This window comes from Zingiber officinale, chromosome 2A (assembly GCF_018446385.1).
Source record: "Zingiber officinale cultivar Zhangliang chromosome 2A, Zo_v1.1, whole genome shotgun sequence".
Classification (NCBI taxonomy): Eukaryota; Viridiplantae; Streptophyta; class Magnoliopsida; order Zingiberales; family Zingiberaceae; genus Zingiber; species Zingiber officinale.
In genome coordinates, this window is record NC_055988.1 from 169,153,536 (window position 1) to 169,176,320 (window position 22,785).

Consider the following 22,785-nt stretch of genomic DNA (forward strand, 5'->3'; position numbering starts at 1 on the left):
TCGAGATCTAATTTGCCTCATTGCAGGCGCCTTCCATGGCTATGGAAGACGCCTTCCATGCCTTTTATAAGGCTGTCTCGAGAAGGCATTGGAACACAACTGATATACGAGCTACTATGTTTTCATTTAAGCTTCCAACTGCTCCAGGCTTCTGCTATGACTCTACTATGAAGCTACTGCGCTCGACGACTATTTCGAAGACTTTCGATCACGGGCGATAGACCGACACCAACACATGAACGCTCTCACACTCGATCCTTGCATGTTGGTAACAAGTTCTATTTTTGTACTTAAATTCTGCAAATGGGAAGTGCAGTCTGTTGCATTTCTCCGATCTTATTTGTACTCGATTCCCTCTTTGGGAGGTACCGGAAGAGGTCTTTAGTGAATTACCCATCAATAGGTCCGCGGGACTTGGGTCTTGGAGTAGGAGTCGCTGAAGGCTCCAAACCAAGTAAACCGCTTGTGTTTTCTGGTGTTGGATTTTCCTTTTAATTTTTCATTGCGTACTCTACTTTGTTTTTAAAATCGAAAAGAAAAGTTTTGAAAACCACGTGATTCACCCTCCTCTCACGTGCGATCGATCCAACACAATATCGTCTTAAGGAAAGAAGGTCTAGCCTTAACCTCAACCTTAATACACTTATCCTTAAGGATAAGTTTACCCAAAGGGGTTGTGTTGATATCCGAAGGGATAACTCAACGACCAACGAGATTAGGTCGGTAGCAACGATACCAAGAAGGGTATGTCTCTTACTCGGAGGGGTACTTTGATAATAGAAAGGGATGTCGAGAGTATAAATAGGACAAGATCCACATCGCCATATCGAGCTCCACTAGTTAGAGTCATCGACTCATCGTTGAGATAACTAACTAGGTCCAACTGTTGGATCTCAATATATATATATATATATATATATATATATATATATATATATATATATATATATATATATAACTTTCCAATAGAGGAGGAGTTTATCAGGGTTATCTAAAGGAAACTGATTTCTTAACAAACCAAAGCTGATAAAACTTGATCATCATTGGTATTAAATGTTGGACAATCTTGTTGTTGAATATTACATGGTATAATCTGGATTTGAAATTATAGAATCTTTTGCCGAGCTTCAGCTAGTCTGGGCTAAGTGTCAAGTCTGAGCCGGGAAGTCACCCGATTACTGATTAGCGACTTGTCTGTGTCGCCAAGTGCCAATCTGGCTGAGTGTGGAGTAGGTCATCATGTACTCGTGTAGGTTGTCGATTTATCGAGTTGCCCGACTACCAAGTCAGCCGAGTAGAAGATTCGAGTAGGCCAAGTGTTCCGAGTGCCGAATTGATCGAGTGCTCCAGAGGGCAAGCAAAACACTTCCGAGTGGACGTTGAGTTCTTTCGAATGGATGTCGAGTGCTGCCGAGTTGGGATGCAAGTCACTCGAGAAGATCGCCGAATTGTAGAGTGCTTGGGGAGTCGAAGCTAAGTCGGGAACATAAGCTAAGTACTTGAGAAGTCACGGTCGAGCCGGGAGTGGAATCGCCTAACTGGCCGAATCAGGAAAAGGCATCCTTGACTGTCGAAGTGTTGACCAAGCCCGAGTGGGTTGCTGTGTACCCAGTTGGAAAGCGATGCCGACATGGGCAAATTTTGCTCCGGCTAGCCTAACATCGATGCATACAGGTTGTAGTTGCATATAAGTCAATTTGGTTCAATTACCCAATCAGAAAGTAATGTTAACTTGGGCAAATTTCGCCACGACCGATATGACATTCTACGCATGCAGGTCTTACGTACTCGCACGTGATTCAACTTGATTCAATGAAATTTGGGCTCTAAATTTGCACCCTCTGCGCACCCATGCGTGAGAGAGAGAGAGAGAGTCTCTCTCCATACATATGTTCACACCATCAATGCATGTGATATAATATAAATCAACAACAAAGTCATGAGACTCCCAATATGAGACTAAAAAACTCTCTACAATGGAACCTCCTTCATCCCTCTCTTATTGTTTCCATTCAAATTTCCAACATAAAATTAGGATCGACATCGTAAATCTTGTCCCTTCCTAAAACTCTATATAGAACTAACTAACTATATCACTTCAATTCAATATGCTCATATCATGTCAATCTATATTTCTCATTTTTTGTATCTATTAGTGCTTAAGTTAGAATTCTCACTTTGATTCAAGGTTTTGGTCCTAGATAAAACGAGATTTAAATCTATGATCGAAGCTACACTTGACTACTATACCCCAATACCCTTTCCAAAGCTAATTTTCCAGCGAGAGCAAAACATCGGTCATGCACCAAAATCCATCACATTGTAAGTTCCACTCCCACTCGCCACTACAATTCCATGGCACACAAAGATATCAAATTTTTACAAGCATGAGAGTTAGGTTTCCCTTGTTATGCAATCACCGAGTTAAACAAAGACAAATAGCTTTTATGAGCACGAGAGTTAGTTCTTCATCCGCATCATTTGCATCGATTGTGATTGATTTTCCGAAGAACACTACCCGAGAACTAAGACAAATAGATATTATGATCTATGCATCCATATGTTTGAAGTCGATGTTATCAAACTTAAGCCTTTGGCAATGGTAGCTCTTTGTTGCATTTGAGTGTCATTGCCTCATCATTGTTGTTGTATTTGAATGTTGTTAAACTTTGACATCTCTTGATTGCACACGAGAAGCCCCTTACAAATACATACACAAAGAAAGTGTCAAATGATTTACATTCATGCAAACAAAGTAAATTTTACGCAAACATTGATGACAACACTACCAGTACTAGTCGAATACATCAAAAAACTGAAAAAATTTGAACGCGCAATCAACACAATGAACAAACTCACAATGATCACAAAGATTTTCTTTAGAATGAAAGCACTTTTTTTTCAATTTAATCAAAATCAAATAACATAATAAGGGTGACTAAGTGAAAGCCACCACTTCATTACAATGAAACTTCATACATCAACTCTTTAACTTTAGAAATCCTTTGCCAAAACCTTAATCTTTGTCCAGAAAAGCTTGGCTGCAACTAAAAATGCACCTAACCATTCAAACTATATGAGCTTCTTCTTCTTCTTATTTGTCATCAATTGCAAGGAGTAGGATTGATTTGGCCAGAATAGATTGCTCGAGCATCAAGACAAACAGACACTACACTCTGTGTGCCAGAACTTTGGAGGTTAATATTCTCGAGTTTAAGCCCTTGACACGGAAACCCTTTGCTGCATTTTAGTGTTATTGCCTCCTTATATTGCACTGTTCCCCGAATGTCCTTGAACGTGATGTCTTTTAGTTGCACACGAGAAGGCACCTATCAAAATGTGCACAAAGAAAGTATCTTAGTAATTTAATGAAGCTAGCTACAATGGTCTACATATAGCCATTAATACAAACCGAGTTGTCGCAATTTGAATAGGGGCAGTAAGTTTGGTCGACGATGATGGGATTTCCAACATTCTTCATAATGAGATTTGAAAAGGTAATGTTTTGAGCTGTAGTTTGAATAGGAGAGTTAGCCCAAGTCTTGATACGCACTCCCGTTACTGTGCCAATGAAGGTGCTATCTCTCACAATAAGGTTCTTGACATCCTTCTCGGTGTTATACCTTCCTAAGCTCCCAACACTATTGCAAAGAGGTAGTATGAGGGAATTATCGAATCGATACGAGTATAACGATCGAACATGTGCCAACATCTAAAGATCCATCATATGTTTTGTATGTGGAAGCTAACCTGATGCCATGGCCAGGACCACAATTGATCCCGCTAACTGTGACAAAAGAGTTGCCTTGTCCAATGGAGACACAGTCATCGCCCGTGCCAATGTTCGAGCTCGAAATGGTCACACCGGAATTGCTCTCAAGGTGTATACCATCCGTGTTAGGGCTATTGTCAGGAGCCTTGATGGTGATCCCACTGCCTTGAAAGTTATTGCAATTCATCAAAGCTACATGGAAGAACTTGCTATTGATCGACGTTATATCCTTGACAACAGTGTTGTTTGTGTACTCAAAGTGGAGTGACTGCGAGCATACAAGAATTAGACTCATGAAACAGAAAAATTAAGCCAATACAAGTAATTCTGAAACAATTATACGATAACAATGAGATGAATACCGATGGCAGAGGATTGCAATTCTTTTGTCTGGGGCAATTGTTGAGCGACCAAGATGCTTCTCCCTGGCCATTGAAGGTCCCTCCGCCAGTCAAGGTCAAGTGGTCCACAAATGTAAAGGCCACCCAACCACGGGTCTGTTTGTATATGTTCAAGTCCGTCGACGCCTTCACCGTTCCCTGCATTCATAAACCGAGCAGTGATGAACACAGATTGTGCTTGTCATGCTCAAACATAGAGTTTCAAATGGCGATATGAACTTGCCTGGATCTGGAATATCAAATTCTGGACACCTGGGCAAGGGCCACTGAATTCGACAGGGTTGAGGAAGTATGTCCCGACAGGTACCAAGACCTTGGTCTGTCCAGACGAGCTGCAAGCTTGCTTCCATGCAGCCAAAAATGCCTGCATCAACCATGACAGTGTTAGAATCATGAATCATGAGCTAGGCAAAACCACAAACAGATGATGAGTAGAGATTCCGAACCTGGCTATCATCAGTCACGCCATTGGCCTTGGCACCGAAATCCATCACATTGTAAGTTCCGCTCGCGCTCGCCAATGCAATGCCATGGCACACTAAGCAGAGGAAGATGACCAGCTTCATCTTCATTTTTTTTATATATATATTTTGCGTAAAATCTCTACGACTTTTTATTTTTATTTTTATTTTTATTGAGAGTCGATGCTGCGATGGAATGAATCGACAAAGAGGGATTTTTATACCTTCTGTGATCTCTAAAAATAGCGTGGGAGCAGCTTGATCGTCGCCAACTCTGCCATGGCCATAATGCCACGGTGACCCGCTCTCCCTTGGAAAATGTCTTCCTGTTTATCGTTTTAAGAATATCCAAAAAAAATAAATAAATAAAAAAGGTCGCTCCAAATATTACAAATCATAAAAAAAATCAAAAGACCATTGATTTTATCCAAAAATATCTCTTATTTTAACGATGTTATAGCAACTATCAAATAGTTATTATATCGTATAAAAATTATTCACTTCATTGTTGGTGACTAATTTGAGAGTCGGAGGGTCAATACTGGATCTATATTACAGGTTTACGTGGAATTCATAAGAGATCAACGTAACATCACATCCTCAATTTTTCATCTCTTCGACTTTTAGACCGGATCTATTTCAATTTAATATCATATAATGTCTTGTTTTTACCCTTTGAATCACAATCACTATGCAAAATGCCTTGTTTTTTTGGTCAATGGATCATCTTCTCTCACTTTCACTTTGTAATTCATTTTTTTATTATATTGCTTACTGTAATTTTAGGATTTTCAATAACTTTCTAATTTAAATACTCTCTTCTCTTCTCATTTGATTACTATAAAATCTAAAATTTTACATACGAAGTGCCAAATGAAATTTGGCAATATTATCGTTTTATTTAAAAAATAGAGGTGTATATTTCTTATGTAGTAAGTTTGTCTCTGATGGCAGTATAAAAAAGCAATAAAAATTATAAAAAAATATTTGTTTTTTTTAGAAAGTAATGAAAGAGAAGGGTTTGTGTGATACGGGCGGTGCACATAAATTGCCCAAAATTGAGTGATAATCTTGTGTGGTCTAGGTACATACAGCTTTATGTCTAGATTTCGTACCTTGATTTATGTTTTCTGCATACCTATTGCCCTGGAAGTATAGAGTGATTGTGGTAAATTATTATGTTTTATTATAGTAAATCTAAAGGTGATTATGTTTACTCGAGACATCCTCTAATTAACTGAGCTAAAAATATATTATTATATTTTATATATTATATAATCAACATCAACCATAGAGTTTTGTCATGATGTTTTAGCAGTTATTTTTATTTACTTCATTAAATCTTTCCAGTTTTGTCAGCTATGACAATCAGGTATGTCCAATTTTGTGTTGTCCAAATGCAATGCACCCTAGATAAAAGATACCTGTCTATTCTTTCCATTCGTTCAAAAGTCTTGGTATAATATTACTTCCACGATGCATGATCTAGATTTGGCATAAAGAGCATTGCTCTCAGCTGTTCCTTACTGTTTAACACTATTACAAGTCTCAATTCCCCAGTGTTTGGGGTTGCTTAAATATGTTAACCACATAAATAGTCAAGAAAACCAGATGGAAATACCTTGATAATGATGATCCTTTTTCAAGTTTTGCTTTCTTGTTAACATGATCTTCGAGCTTCATTTTATTTTTTTTCATCTTTAACTTTACTTTTAAGTTCTTGAGAATATTACTAATCCATGTAGCTAATCCCGAGGCATTGAAACTAATAAGGCTAGTTGTTGTTTGGTGCTTGAACTCAGTGACCGGACCTAATAGATGTTTCCTTTTACAAAAGATTTATAAACCGCGAACTGCATTTTAATGTATATTTACAGTTTTCTCTGAAGTTTTGTTAAAAAAAAAATCAAATTTGTTAATTGGGCATTGTATTTTCTGCTATGAAGTAGGGTTGGCAATATTGGATATGGCACAGTGATTCTACCTGACTTGATTGGACAGAAACATGAACACTATTTTGATAAATAGGTTGACTTGATCCATTTAATAAACATTGTTTTTGTTGAAAAAACTTTAATAACAATTTTCTTTATGTAAATGTACTCTTTAGGAAATTCAGCTAATATTACATCTTATACATTTTTAATAAAAAAGAGTTTATATTATTTTATAAAGAAAAAATAAAAAGGGCCCCCTTTTTCATTTATTATCAAAATAATACCCCATTCATCCTCAACCCATTTTTATTTCCGAAAATATCTTCTTTCTTCATTTAATTTTTTTTATTTCTATTTTATTTGTTGGCAACCAAATAAATACAGCATTAGTTTGTATTCATATATCAGTAGTATAAATAGTTGTTGGCCCAGAGATCTGATTACTGGATGGTTTGACTCACAATACCTAACATTTAAATAAGCAATTTCTATTAGATTACCATATTGCCCCAGTGATGGTTTGATCCTAGAGTTGTAAATAAATTAAACATTTGTGAATAAATTTGATATTCGATTTAGTAATAATTTATTTATATTCGTTCAATATACATAAGATTAATTAAATAAACAACTTTGAACAACTCGTTAAGCTAAACAAATAAGGTTGAACACATATGTATTTAGCTCGTTAACGTTCGTGAACAGCATTCAAGAACAATATTCACGAACCATATTCATTAATAAAACTCTTTTCAATATGTTAAATAAACAATAAAATAAATAAATAAATTTAAATTATCAAGTTCAATAATCAATCAAACCACTAAAATTTTCAAACAATTAAACAAGTTTGAATTGAGAGCTTGATAATATCTAAACGAATCAAACTCGAACCAAGCTCAAGCCAAGCTTGAATTAATTAAGAGCTTGATAACATCTAAATGAACCAATCTCAAGCCAAGCTTCAAACAAGCTCATGCTCATAAAAATTAATCCAAGTCAAGTTTAAACACTCATTTCAAAAGCTTGGTTCATTTTAAGCTCGGTTCGGCTCGGCTCGACTTGATTATCTTATTGATACGGTGCATGATCGTGGGGTCAGAAGGATGATGTGGTCGGAAGTCAAGATCATGGGATGGTCAGAGGTCAAGCCCCCGTGGTGGTCCGAAGTCAAGCCCATGTGGCGGTCAATAGTCTAGCCTATGTAATGGTCAAAAGTCCGCCTGCGTGGTGGTCAAAAGTCTGGCCTATGTGGCGGTCAATGGTTCTGATTACAGAAAGGCCCGAGGGGGACATAAGTGGCCTTCATGGGTCGGGCCTACATGGTAAGAAAGACTTTAGAGGATGTATAGATCGGAATATGCAGATCAGGACGTACAGGTTGGAATAGGCGAAGGGCGTACAAGTTGGATATGCGGAGGACGTACAGATTGGAATATGCGGATCAGTGCATACAGGTTGGGATATACAGATTAGGAGATGCGGATCGGGACGTAAAGGTCAGAATACACGAACCAGGATGTACAGGTCAGAAATACAGATCAGGGTGTACAGGTCGAGACATATGAATCGAAACAGGTCGGATACGAATCAAAACACAGGCCGAGATATACGAATCATACGAATCATGACGCACAGATGGGGGCACACTGGTCAGGACATACAGGTGGGAATATACGTATCGAAACATACAGGGACACAGGTCAGGTCGTACAGATTGGAATAAGCGGAATCAGACTAAAGCGCACAGGTCGGGATTCAGGATACAGGACTCAGGATAGGCAGAATCAGACTAAGGCGTACAGGTCGAGATATACAGAACAGGAGATGCGGATCGGGACGTAAAGGTTAGAATACATGAACTAGGACGTACAAGTCGGGAAATACAGATCAGGGTGTACAGGTCGAGACATATGAATCGGAACAGGTCGGATACAAATCGGAACACAGGCCGGGATATACGAATCATACCAATCATGACGCACAGATGGGGCACACTGGTCAGGACATACAGGTGGGAATATACGTATCGAAACATACAGGGATACAGGTCAGGTCGTATTGGTTGGAATAAGCGGAATCAGACTAAAGCGCACAGGTCGGGATTCAAGATACGAGACTCAGGATAAGCGGAATCAGACTAAGGCGTACAGGTCGGGACAAGCGGAAGCAAACTGACTTACAAACAGATTAGGACGTACAAAGCAAGGCAGGTCAGGAGTTCACGGGACAGGGTACGTGGGATAAGGCCGGACATGCAGATCTGGATTTACAAAGCGGCAAATACAGATCGGGCTAGACAGAATCGGACTAAGGTGTACAGGTAGGCGTACAGGTCACGACTTACAAAGCAAGGCTAGTCAGGAGTGCACAGAACAGGACACGCGGGATAGGGCCGGATATGCAGATCTGGGTTTACGAAGCGGTCAATACAGGTTAGCTACGAGTCAGTGCCCACAGGTCGGGGTCGACGGGTACGAAGACCCAGCCTAGGAATAATGGACTCCCAGCCTAGGAATAATGGACTCTGCGCATTACACGACAAGCAAACAAGAGAATCGTAACCACTCGTTAGAGAATAATCAGAGTGTCAGGGAATATGCTAACGATCTGAGGCTCGTGGCCCCCCTCGATTCCTCTTCCAGCCTATAGGAGGATGCCCCGTGTCAATCACTGCGAGACAAAGCTTGACACCCGATATTCCCTGACATCTGTCAGACTCCAGAAACACCCACAACAGTATAAAAAGGGAGGCTTCGTCCTTACGTAGGTACGCTCACTGGTCATTACACTCTCATCTTTTACTTCTCGTCCTTTTTTATTGTGCTTCTGGAGAAAAAATACTTGACTTGAGCGTCGGAGGGCTTGACCTGGGGATCTTTTCCCTGGTTTCTAGCATCTAACGGCTTGGGTGTTTGTCTGAGTGTGTGCAAAGCTTTCGCCTGATCGTCCTCGTCATCACCCCCAGTCATCCACCTGTGGGAGCCCTTTCCGCAGGTGCTAGATCGACCAGGCATCTCCAAGACTTTCCGTCAACACCAGCGACAATACAACCCGCCTCTGTCCGACTCAGTTTCCAGACGGGATCACTTATCAAACAAGTTTGAACACCCTAAAACTCGACTCGACTCAACTTGTTTATAATCCTATTTGATCATATGTGTTCATGTTTCTAGCTTCTCATTATAGGTGGGTGTAAACCAAGCGTCAGGTTCTGTTAGAGGTAAAAAGGATGCTACAGGACAAGTAACGCAGGCATGCTTTACTGAGCAGCCACCTGATAGTACGGAGGCTGGGATCCAATGATTAATGTATTCTCTGTCGATTTTAGGTTTTCCCTCCATATATTTACTAGCTCTTTTCTTTTTCTAGGACAAGATTTCACCCCCTTTTCTATGAAGGATAAACAATGTTTGTTCCTACTTCTTATCATCCACTCTCCTCAAGAAAAGAAGATTCTTTGATTTACTCATCTATCTAGACTTTATTCAGGCAAATTGAAGAAGAGAGAGCTTTCGTGTACCCTAGAACTATTTGGAAGAGATGCAGTGACAGCTCCTATTAACACGTAGTTAAGTTTGTTTTAGAATGAATTTTGTTTCATGTTTATTAGAAACTTCATGTTTAACATTGCCGAACACTCTATATATACTTCCCTTTGTTTTATTTTGCCTGCACATCAAACTTTAGTTGTTGGTCAATCTATTAATGTAGCCTTCCACTTTGTTGTTTGTTGTTCCAAAAATTATTATATAATTGAAACAGAGATGATTTCATGCCTTGCTAAAATCTATCATAAACATCTGCAATTTATTTGGCTTGAAATTACTGAGAGACATACCCTTAACGCTGCATTTTGCATTTCTGTGAGGAGAAATGATTTGCTCAAGGAAAAAATCTCAAGGAAAAACTCAAGGATAGACACGTAAAGTGATGTGGCCCACAAAAAATGAAATGATGAGCCATGAATGTATGTATCTATTCTTGAGTTTTTCCTTGAGTTTTTTCCTTAAGCATATCACAACTCTTCTGTGAGAATATCTTCCTTTAACCTAGTTAGCAAATTCTTTTCATACTTTAGAGCATTAGATTGGCTAAATATAGTCCCCAACTACTCATAAGAGTTTGTCACCCTTTCCCATTAACATCCATGATTGATACGCAGATGATAATGCTAATAAACTGTTATACATGCCTCTGTAATGCCAGCATCCAATTCAAATAACAGAAAAATCACTTGGTTTCCCAATTTCAAGGATGAGAACTATCCTTATGATGCTATGTGTTTCTCTGCCATGCCAGTGATCAATTCAATCATGTATGAGTTACTTGCCAGCAACGAAGATGTGTATTGCGATGAGTGCACTCTCAATAATTGCATTTGGTTTATTCTTTATAGTCCTGTCCAGAATTTGAGTCAGACGGACTGTCGGGTGAGATGGATGAAATATTAATCGAATCGCGATGTCCGGGAGGGGAGTATACTGAGATGACTTCTATGTTGATAAAGTCGTCAGAAGTCCTCTGGTCAATGCTACCTGCGGCCAGTGATCAGGTCGCCTAGGTCCTTGGTACTCCGATTCTCAAGGCAAATCCAACGGGTATATAAGTAACAGACTAAGACGCATAATAATGAAATGAATGTAGAGTGAGTACAGAGAACGTATCCTGGCCCAAGGGGCGCCCTCAGGTAGAAAGTTGCTTAAATTGTCGTGACCCAGAAGAGTAGATGAATGAGCCGGATGAAGAGCTAGATCTGACGACACCTAGTCGAGCACGACTTGGATCCGAAAGATGACATGCAAGCAAGGAGATAATAGCAACACGTAAGCCGGGAGATAATAACGGTACGTAGGCCAGGATATGACATCAGCACGCAAGCTGGGATAGGAATGACGACATCCAGATCGAGATAGGAGCAATTACACGTAAGTCGAGATAGGAACAACAACACGTAGGCCGAGATAGGAACAACGACACGCAGATAGGAACACGACACACGAATTGGAACGAGATAACGACACGAAGGTCGGAACACAACAGGTTCATAGCAACTAGGACTAGGAGGCCTGATCGATGGCAAAAGCACACAACAACACAGATCGAGAGTCGGACCAATGACGTGGAAGACTAGAATGTCGAGTGGTCGGATCTAACGACGGGAATGTCGGCCGCAATGCACGGGCTGCCAACATGCCGAGAGTAGAGAGGTGATATGTGGTCTACCGGCGTACCCTTGAGGAGATGACAACAGTGCTGGAGGCCACATAGAAGCCGTGGCGTTGTGCGGCGGGAGGTGGCTGTGGCACTATGGGTTGTTCATGGTGTGGAGGTCTGCTGGAGGCAACGCGTGGGCTGCTGGAGGCAACGCGTGGGCTGCCGGACGCATGACTGGGGGCGGTGCTTGGCCCTTGTAGGAGAGACGACTGATGTGGCAGGTAGCTAGTGTTCGAAATCAACGAGCGGGGAGTCGGCTGTGAGATGAAGGCGGTGTCAAGTGATCTGATGGCCGCTGCAGTGGCAGCGGCCACGTGAGGTGGAGAAGGAGAAGAGGGGGCAGCCTACAGAAGAGGGGGCAGCCTACAACAGAGGCGGTCGGTTGAACGACGACGAGAGCAGTGGGCTGTCGGCGTGTAGATGAGCTGAACAGGAGGCCGGTGCAGGTGACACCAAAGAATTCCCATGGCGACAACGGTGCTCTCCGACAACGTCGACGTGGAGAGGGAGGCGTAGTGTGCGCGAGGAGTCGAAGGAGGCGTCGATGTGTATGGCTGCGATGGCCACTGGGGAGAGGAAGAGATGGCAGCTGGAGGCGGCACGAGGGGAAGCGGCTCCCGGGCGGCATTGACGGTCGGCGTGGAGAAGGGAGGAGGTGGTGACCAGAGGCGCTTGTCGGCCGGAGGAGAGGGAGAGTAGAGGAGAGGACGGGAGCGGCCAGTGTCGGTGAGGAGAGGAGCGTGAGCTCCCTGGCGGTGGAAGAAAACTCCCCCCCCCCCTCGGAACAGTGCCTCCTCTTTCTCTTATGCCCTAAACAATAAACAATGATTTGACCAAAATACCCCTCTTCCTCCTCTTAATTCTTCCTATACCCTTACCCTCTGTTTAGATGGAATGAGGGAAGATTTATTAACGGAAGGGGAAGGGAGGGAAAGGAAGGGGAAGTGAGGGGAAGTAAAGTATTTAACTTCTCCTTGTTTGAGAGGGAAGGAAGGTTCATTAACGTAACATGTGTCACTTTGTCTGGGAGGAAAGGAGGGGGAATGAAGGTTAAATAGATAAAGTTACAAAAATACTTTTACTTTTTAAATTAGACATTTTTCATAATATTACTATTTATTTTATAAATATAAATTAGATATTTTTAATAATAAAATTAATTTTTTATATTATCATTTAAATTAGTTATTTTTTTAATAAAAAATTAATCTTTTTATATAATTCATAATAAAATAATGAATTATCGATAATCAAATAATTAAATGAGAAATAATGAAAATAATGATTTTAGAAACCTTAAATAAAAAAATTTGAAAGATAACGCTGATAATGAGAATTCCTATTCTTTAAAAACTTATTAAATTTTATAGAAAAATAAAAAAATAATAGATATCCTCTTAAATTTTGATGATAAAAATTATTTTTCTTTTCAATTCAGTTAGAAGACGTGTCAGAGCCCCTTCCCTAATAATCTGGCAGCAAGTGACCTGTGAAGAAGACGAGGAAATTGGACTCTGGCGATATAACAAAATTAGAAATTGGAACATTTCTTAAACTATTAAGAATAAGGATAAAATTAGAATAAAAAATATTTTATTTTCCCTTCTCCTTCCTTATACCCGAGTATAAGAAAATCTCTTATTCCATGGATAACGAAGGTTAAAGTTTATCCTTTCATACCTTTTCTTCCCTTTCCTCACTCCTTCCCAAACAAGATTCAATGTTTCCCTTCCCCTTATTTCCCCTTCCTTCCCCTTCCCTCACCTCTTCCCAAACAGACCGTTAGGTTGTATCCGTATCACTTAACTATAGTTTGCAGTTAGTGTGTTACAACTCTATTTGATTTGAGAATCAAAAGAATTTTCATAGGAGTTGATCCATCCTGTACCAAAGTAATAGATATTGATTTATTTAATTTGGAATCATCCAAGGCGTCGTAGTTCTTTGCTCAGAAGATGATATATTTGGTTTTCTTGGTGCAGAGGGGTTGTTATGGTTTCTGATGTTGGTTCTCTTTGTTGTTAATATTGGTTTCTGCAGAACGAGTTCTTTGAAGTCTACGCTCTAATTCCTGGTCTTTTAAGTGAAGAGGTACAGGATGCTTTTCTTCTCGCCTTTTTAGATTTTCCATTTGATATCCTTAATATTTTGTGTGAGAGGTCATTGCTCAAATATTTGTGTTATATATATATATATATATATATATAATCTTGCTCTTTTTTGTGTTCACGTTCAAGTTCAGTCAGATCCTTCAGGTTGTTTGATCATATTCGGTCAGCCAAAACATCCTGATAATCCATGCGGTGTGACCCCCTTTAAAAAGGTCAGTATACATTTTAAATTCTCGTGACATCTGTTTGAGCCTTTTCCTCCAATACTGCCAACTTGACTGTTAGATTTGTGTTCTTAGTTTGGGTCATGACCTAGTTTTTGGATATATAAAAAGAGGATAGTCCGGTGTCCGAAGCTTCCGTTATGCGGGATTTTAGGGAAGGATTCATTGTACACAGTCTTACCTTACTTTTTGCAAACGACTATTTTCAGAATTCGAACTCATGACTTTTTGATCACAAAGCAATAACTTTACCCTTGCGTCAAGGCTCCCCTTCATGTCCTAGTTTTTGGATGATCATACATTTTCTCATCTGTGTTTGTGAGAAAATTTAAGGGATATTGATGAAATTCAAACCAGAGCCTGAAACTAAAAGAGCAATTCACCATTTCTAAAATTTATGATGTATATCTGTTGTTTGATTTAACCTGGTTAATGCTGTGCATTTCATTTCTTTGTTTTATATTGAATTCTCGCAGGTAATAACACTGCCCACACGGATTTACCCGTATCAAACAACTGCCGTAGTGACTTTGCGTGGTCAGCTATTTGTTCGTGTACCATCGACTCCTCAGATACATGAAGTTGCCCTCCTGAATAGCCTCAACATAACTAACGTACAGTCTTATATGAAACAAACTAGACTGCTTACTACAAGTTTTGGCATTTGTTCCTATTCTCCCGTCATCAAAATCAGTTTCTAGTGCTGAGATTTCTTCTGCTGTCCGATCCAATATTGGAGTGCCTGCTCCAAATTTGGTTCTTAGGCTGAAGATGAGTGAAGATTTTCAGGGTCACTAGCTCCTTTAACGTAGATGTAGTAGAATATCAGTAGCACTGCCATCGCGATCGCCATCCTTGGATTCATCAAGTTTTTGGATTGTGATTGTCATTGCAGAAGATTATAATTTGTTCACGAACCAATTTAAATAGTTGTCATATTCTCCCTGGTTCTCCTCGGTTTGTGTTAATCTACGTTTGTGACTTTGTGCATTTAGTGGGATATATTTTGTACATAAAATACGTAAATTGTAATTTAATATAATATAGTTTGTGAACAAACTAAATAAATATAATTTAGTAAAAGTTATAGTAAAATTTGACAGGATTTATAGTTACTTATAATATTATATTTAGCAATACTTATAATATGTTTAATCATGTAATTTGACGTCATTTATAATATAAATGTTATTTTATAGTTAAATTTTATTATTTTGAAAATCTGCACATAAATATTGTAGTAGTTAGTAGTATTAACAATTCAATTTTAAAGCATTTAGAAGGTAATTTAAGAGTATTTAGAATATAATTTAATATTAAAAATAATTTTTTTAAAATTTATGCTAACTATTTTAGTATATGTGTATAAGTAGAAACATAAATACGAGCCATTTTTATATTTATTATTGGGTGAGAAAAAATCAGAAAATATTTTTAACGGTAGAAAAAAAATCAAAATGGAAACGATTATCGTGACCACATTTGTAAAACTTTAACTAGTTATTGTAATAACCAAAAATGTTTGAACCTGTAAAGGTTCAATTGATTATTGTAAAGCATGGTGATGGTGATTCTGATGACCTGGTTATTGCAAAAATCATAATTATTTGGACTTTTTGTAAAAGTTCAACTGATTATTATAAAGCATGGTGGTACTGTTCTTTTGTAAAAGTTCAATTGATTATTGTAAATCATGGTGATCTGATGACTTAGTTATTGCAATAATCATAAGTATTTGGAGTTTTTGTAAAAGTTCAATTGATTATTAGAAAGCATGGTGATTCTAATAACTTGGTTATTGTAATAAACATAAATGTTTGAACCTTTTGTAAAAGTTTAATTGATTATTGCAAAGCATGTCGACCTTGATGATTATTGCTATAAATGTTTGATTTTTTTTTTTTTGTAAAAGATCAATTGGTTATTGCAAGGCATGGTGATCTTTATGACTCGGTTATTGTAATAATCATAAATCTTTGGACCTTATGTAAAAGTTCAATTGATTATCGTAAAAGAATGGTGACCTTGATGACTTGGTTATTGCAATAACTATAAATATTTGGACCTTTTATAAATGTTCAATTTGCTATTGCAAAGCATAGGGAGTTGGTGACTCTAATGACTTCAGTATTGTAATAACCAAAATATTTGAAGCGTTTATAAAAGTTCAATTGATTATTAGAAAACATGGTGACCCTAATAACTTTGTTATGTATAACCATAAATGTTTGAACCTTTTGTAAACGTTCAATTGATTACTGCAAATCATGGAGACACGGTATCATCAATGTTTGACTTTTGTTGCAATGGTTCAATTGGTTATTGCAAAGCACGGTGACTCGATGACTTAGTTATGTTGGTAGAGTTTATATTAATGGTTTAACTGATGAATAATAAAAACGTTAAATTAGAAATTTTTAAAAATTTAATTATTTTATTAAATGTATAGGAGTTGATAGATTTAGAGGACCTGGCATATTGAAATCTAGCTAGGTCCGTAAGATCTGATATTTGGTACGAAGACCAGATGGGTCAAAGGGCTGACTTGATATCTGGCAAGAAGTCCAGCTAGGTCCGCGGATCATGACAGGTGGTAGAAGTCTAGTTGAGTTTGCGGACCTAACAACTGTAAATACCCCGTGATAGTTTTGATGTGATCAACCAAGTCAAGTAAGGTTCTGTTATGGTTTGATCCTTATGTCTAAGTGTGCAGGAGTGTAAAAGCACATGAAGTCGAGCAAAAGACACAGCTAGCGAGAAAGACGACACGGGAGAGAGTCGACGGGCTCGATGCGTCCAACAGACGAGGCACTGCAGAAGAGTACACTAGCGGACGAAAAGAAAGCCCACGATAGTTCCGAGGGACGAGAAACCGAAACGGAAGAATACTCGAGAAGACCGAAAAATGGGTTCGGGTGAGCTCTTTTCCGGATGACAGAAATCACCCAAGCAAGCGGAGTCGGAGCGGAAGATTCGGAAGAAAAGTCAACTAAAAGTTGACTTTGGTCTGGGTGCCCAGACCGTCGGGACCCAGGGCTCCCCAGGCTCACACCCTGGTCGAGCCGATTCAGGCCGGTTCGGGCGCTTAGAACGAGTCCAAGCGTCCGGATCAGAAACTTCATCAAAATGCCAACTGTCGTGATCTATTGGGACTGGAATAAAATGTTATCCCCCTCCATGCACCTAGAACCCTTCCAGGTGCCCCAATCAGGGTTATAAATACAATCCTGATCCCAAAAACTAAAAACAACACTTGTAAACGATTCCATTTGAGTTTAGCCTTGTAATTGTGAGCTTTGACTGCTGTAAGAGGTTTCTCCTCCTAAAAGAGACTTTAGTAGGCTTTTCAATGTCTTGGATTAGCAATCTCTTGATTGCAAACTAAGTAAAATCTCTGTGCCTCTTTCTCTTTTTAATTAGTTCCTTAATTCATTTTATGCTAGTGTTTATTTTAATCAAGCTATAAAATTCAAGAAAAAATTTGCTTGTTTTATTCTGAGCAGGGCAATTCACCCCTCTCTTGTCGGCCGCAAGGGACCAACAACAACTAGCATGAAGACCTGGTGGGTCAAGAGACTGTTGGAACCCCAAGGTTATTTTTGGTGTGATCAACCAAGTTAGATTATATCCTGTTATGTTCTGATCCCTGTGTCTAAGTGTGCGGGAGCTTAGGAGCACAGGAAGTCGAGCGGAAGACGCGACTAGCGAGAAGAATGACACGGAAGAGAGTCGACTGACTCAGTGCGTTCGAGGAACAAGACGCTATGGAAGAGTACACCGGTGGACGAGAAGGATGTGCGCGACGTTCGAGAGACGAGAAGTCAGAGCGGAAGCCTACTCAAGGAGAAGGCCGAAATTGGGTTCGGGTGAGCCTTATTTCGATTGGCCGAAATCACCAAGCGATCAGAGCAGCGGAAGAGCTAGAGTGGAGCTATGGAGCTGCTAGAGGCGCCTTCAGCAAGAGTTGAAGGAACCTCCGCGACCTTCAAGCAGCAGGCGCCTTCAATGGCTAAAGGTGCCTTCAATCAGCCATGGCAAACGCTTTCCATGGTTTTGGAAGGCACTGTTAGAGTATATACTAAAAGCTTAACTTTTGTATAAACATTTATTTAGAAATAAAGAATCACAATGGTCAAATACCTACATTTATTTGTTAAGTATAATTGCTCAATTAATTTATATTGTAGATAACATGGTGTGTGGTGTCACACACAGAAGATCATGTTATCAGTTCTTTATAAATTATAAACATTTGCTCATGACTAAGATGGAAAGGAACAAACCATTGGAATAGTCATAGTGTAATTAGGTATTAGTTTATCTTGACTAATAAATTATACTAGTACACTCTTAAGTGTATTGAGTAGGATCATTTTAGGTAAGTTCTTTTTATACTGACTTGATAAAAAAACTAGACCTTAGTTATTATGGAAGTGTGTGCTCTTAATCCTAATATAATAACAAACACATATATTTAGTATTTATTTCTTTGACTTATCAATGAGTGAGATTTTGCTCGATAAATCAATAAGCCCGATAAGTTGGGAAATGATATTACTTATAGTGTGTGTTGTTGATTATAGAAGGAAACTGTGTCCTAGTAATCTAGGTTGATAATGTCCCCAAGAGGAGCTCATAAGGATTGTCATGTTAAACCCTACAGGCGGACTTAGTTCAACATGATGATGAGGTTGAGTGGTACTACTCTTGGACTAAGATATTAATTAAGTGAGTTGTCAGTAACTCATTTAATTAGTGGACATTCGACATCTTAAACACAGGGAGACTAATACACTCATAATAAGAAGGAGCCCAAAATGTAATTTGAGATTGGTGCGGTAGTTCAATAATAATTCTTTAGTGGTATGAATTATTATTGATGAAGTTAAGTTGTATGTTCGGGGCGAACACAGGAAGCTTAATTTCATCGAGAGACTAAAATCAATTCCTCCTCTCGGTCCCTATCGTAGCCTCTTGTATATAGAGAATTATACCCACCTATACCCACCTTCTTACCCATCCTAATGGGGCCGGCCAAGCTAGCTTGAAACCCAAGCTAGGGCCGGCCAAGATCATAGGATTGAGCCAAGTTAATTAGCCGGTCATGGCTTGGAGCCCAAGCTTGATTGGCCGGCCATATTAAAAGGGTTTTTATTTTTATTTAAATTTTTTATTAATGTAGATATCATGGTTTTAAGAGAGAGTTTAAAATTTAAATCTTTCCTTTTGTAGCTTTCTACAAAAGATTAAGAAAAGATTTGAAATCTTTCCTTATTTGTAGATTGAAAGGTGGATTTTAATTTTAAGAAAACTTTCCTTTTTAACCATGTTCATAATTTAAAAGAGAGTTTAAAAATTAAATATTCCCTTTTATAAGCTTCTACAAAAGATTAAGAAAAGATTTGATATCTTTTCTAGATTGAAAGGAGATTTTAATTTTTAGAGATAACTTTTCTTTTTGGAAATCATCCACATGTTTAAAAGAAAGATTTTAATTTATAAAATTTCCTTTTTATAATCCACCATGAATGGAAAAATTATTGGACAAATTTTTTATAAATTTTCGGAAACAAATTAGGAAGTTTTAATTCTTGTGAATAAAAACTTTCCTTAATGGAGAATTAGAGGTGGCCGGCCATTACAATTGTGAATAGGATTTTAAATTTAATTAATTAAATTTTTCTTTTCATGGCAAAGTAATAAGGACGTTTTTATTTAAATTTCCTTATTTGTCAAGGCTAAGGATTATAAAAGAGGGGGTATAGGTGCATTCATGGCTAACGACTTTATTCTTTTTCTCTCCCTCACTTCCTTGGTGTGGCCGGTCATAGAAGTTTTCTCTTCTTCCTTTTCTTTCTTCTTCATTGGCCGAACCTCATCATCTCATGGAGCTTGAAGGTGGCCGTATTCTAGCTTCTAGAAGAAGGAGAGAAAGGAAGCATTCCTTGGAGCTTGGTGGTGGTCGGACCTCATCCTTTCATGGAGCTATTGAGGTGGCTGAATCTTGCTTGGAGAAGAAGGTGGCTTAGGTGGATTCTCATCTTGGTAGATCGTTGCCCACATAACGTCCGGGATAAGAAGAGGAATACGGCAGAAGATCAAGAGGTTATTTGCTTACAAAGAAAGGTATAACTAGTAATTATTTTCCGCATCATACTAGTTTTCTTTGTATAGTTATTTTTGGAAATATCAAACACAATAGGCATATGATTCTAGAGTTTTCGGATTTGTTTCGAATTTGTGTTTTCTTTGTTTTCGAATTTGTGATTCGATTGTTCTTTTTGGTTAACCTAGAGTTATTTAAGGAAATTAAATATTAGTTTTCCTTAAAAGGCTTTGTCTAGGCGGTGGTGGTTGCTCCCATATCCAAGAAGGCCATGTGCCTCGCCATGCAGTCCTGGAAGCCAATTTTGGAAATTAATATTTAATGGAATTAATAACATAGGTGGATTTGAATCAATAGTGGTAAGTTTCGCTTGCAATTCAAATCTAAACCATTAAGAACAGATAAGTTAAATTTGGAATCAATGATGTTAAGTTCCGTCTGCGATTCCTAATTTAACTTCTAAAGAACACAATAGGTTATTTAAGGAAAGGTTCGACACTTGTACAAAATTTTTGTAAAGTGGAGCCGGTACGATTTTCCTAGGACCAACCAACAGGCTCCTTCGACCAAGCAATCCGGTCGTTGGCGGAAAGGATAAAGTTTTATCCTTTGCCTCGCTGGAGGCGCCTTCCAGCCCTATGGAAGGCACCTTCAGCCCGAGGATAAGTTTTTCCAGAAGCTATAAAAAGACCCGTGGACCTAGGAAAAATGTAACAACTTTTGTATTGATTTCCTAGCAATAGTTTGAGCTGTTAACGAGTGTAAGAGACTTCTTCGCCTTCACCGAAGGAGATTCTTAAGAGCTTTCATTTGGCTTGGATTAACAACCACCCAGGTTGTAACCAAGTAAATTCTGGTGCCTCTTTTCTTTAGTTTCTTATTGGTTCTATTTTATTTGCTATTGTTGCTAACCTGAGTTAAAAGATCGAGAAGGTGTTTAGCTTTTGTGTTTTCGGAAACTCAACCCTCTCCATCCGGTTGACCCGGACCAACAAGTGGTATCAGAGCCTAACAGCTTCAGGAGGACTAACCACCGAACGAAGCACACGAGATGGCCGGTTCAAGCATCCACCCACCAAAGTTCGAGGGGGACTTCGCCAACAGAAAAAAGAAGATGGAGGTATTTTTCAAAACTAATTTAGATTTATTTTTAATAATAGAGTTTGGTTTTGTAGCGCCTGAAGGTAAAGATAAATACCACTAGACTAAAAAGGAGCAAACTGATTTCATGGCAAATGGCAAAGCAGAGTTTCATTTGCTAAGCGTTCTACCACCATAAGAAGTCAATCAGATCGGAGCCTATAAGTCTACAAAGGAGCTCTAGGAGAAATTCCTGAACTACACGAAGAAACCTCAGAGGCGAAACTCACAAGACGAGATCTGCTTAGAAACCAAATCAACAACATCAAACTGGAACAAGGCGAAATAGTTGCACACCTTCATTCAAGGATCAAGGAGCTCATCACTTGACTCATGAATCTTGGAGAAAAGGTAAGTAATCGAGATTCGCTAAGGTATGTACTTAACGTATTTCCTAGAAGCACTGAATGAGCATCATTAGTAGATGCCTATTACATATCTAAGGATTTAGATTCAACTACATTAGAAGAATTATTTTCTACCTTTGATGTCTACGAAACAAGATGTTCAGATCCAAAGGAGCCGAAGCACAATATTGCCCTTAAGGCAAAAATGGACAAACAAACTTCAGAATCCTCTCTCAATGACAACGAAATGGTAATGATGGTAAGATAGTTTAAGAAATTATTTAAAACTTGAAAATCTAACCATCTGCAGGGTAGAAAGAAAAGGACAATCAGATGCTACCACTGTAATGAAGAAGGGCACATTAATGACAACTACCCTAAGTTAAAGATCAACGAGAAGGACAAAGGCAAGAACAAGAAGCCCGTTCAAAAGAACAAATACAAGACCCTACACGGAACGTGGGACGAAACGTCATCTGAATCGGAGGTTGAAGCCTTTTCCAGACTTACACTGATGGCAAGTCATCAAGAAGATGAAGAAAGCTCTTCCGAAATGAGCATCGAGAGCATCGATGAAGGGGGAGCTACATCAGAAGAAAGCAGTAGTTTAGGAGGAGCTACGGATGACAGGATCGACAAGGTAAGTCAGATACGATCTCTTCCACCTGATAAGCTATTCAAATTTGTTAAGTTCTTATAAAAAATTGTTGCAAGTTAGAAAAAGAAACATAGACTTGAAAATACAATTGTGCAAAGCATGTCCGCTAGATTTATATGATAATTTAAAAATAAAAAATGATAAATTGAAAACAGAGATAGAATATATGAAAAATCGTGCATGCTCATATAATAAAAATATTAGGAAATATAAAAATTTGAACTGGTATCTTAAATTTCATAGGGGCCAAATCAGAAAAATATCCAAAAGTTACGTACCCCTGAAATTTCTAATTAACTCAGTTGGAAGGAACCTATATTAGGTTCCAAAGACTTGTCTAAATTAAAATTAGACTTAGGGCTTTCAGAAATTACATTAAATATTTGATTTCATTATGAGGCTTTGTCTAGA

The 22,785-nt window shown here is 38.6% G+C and overlaps 1 protein-coding gene across 1 annotated transcript; it reads right to left on the bottom strand.

Annotated features, from left to right (window-relative positions):
- Positions 1 to 3,015: 3,015 nt before the first annotated feature.
- On the bottom strand, positions 3,016 to 4,739 carry LOC122044236 (exopolygalacturonase-like). The gene is made up of 5 exons (XM_042604759.1): positions 4,620 to 4,739; positions 4,397 to 4,537; positions 4,135 to 4,311; positions 3,751 to 4,040; positions 3,016 to 3,641 (listed from the first exon to the last, which is right to left on the bottom strand). The coding sequence occupies exons 1-5, from the start codon at positions 4,737 to 4,739 to the stop codon at positions 3,389 to 3,391; spliced, it is 981 nt and encodes a 326-aa protein (XP_042460693.1). The 3' UTR covers positions 3,016 to 3,388.
- Between the last annotated feature and the right edge of the window lie 18,046 nt (positions 4,740 to 22,785).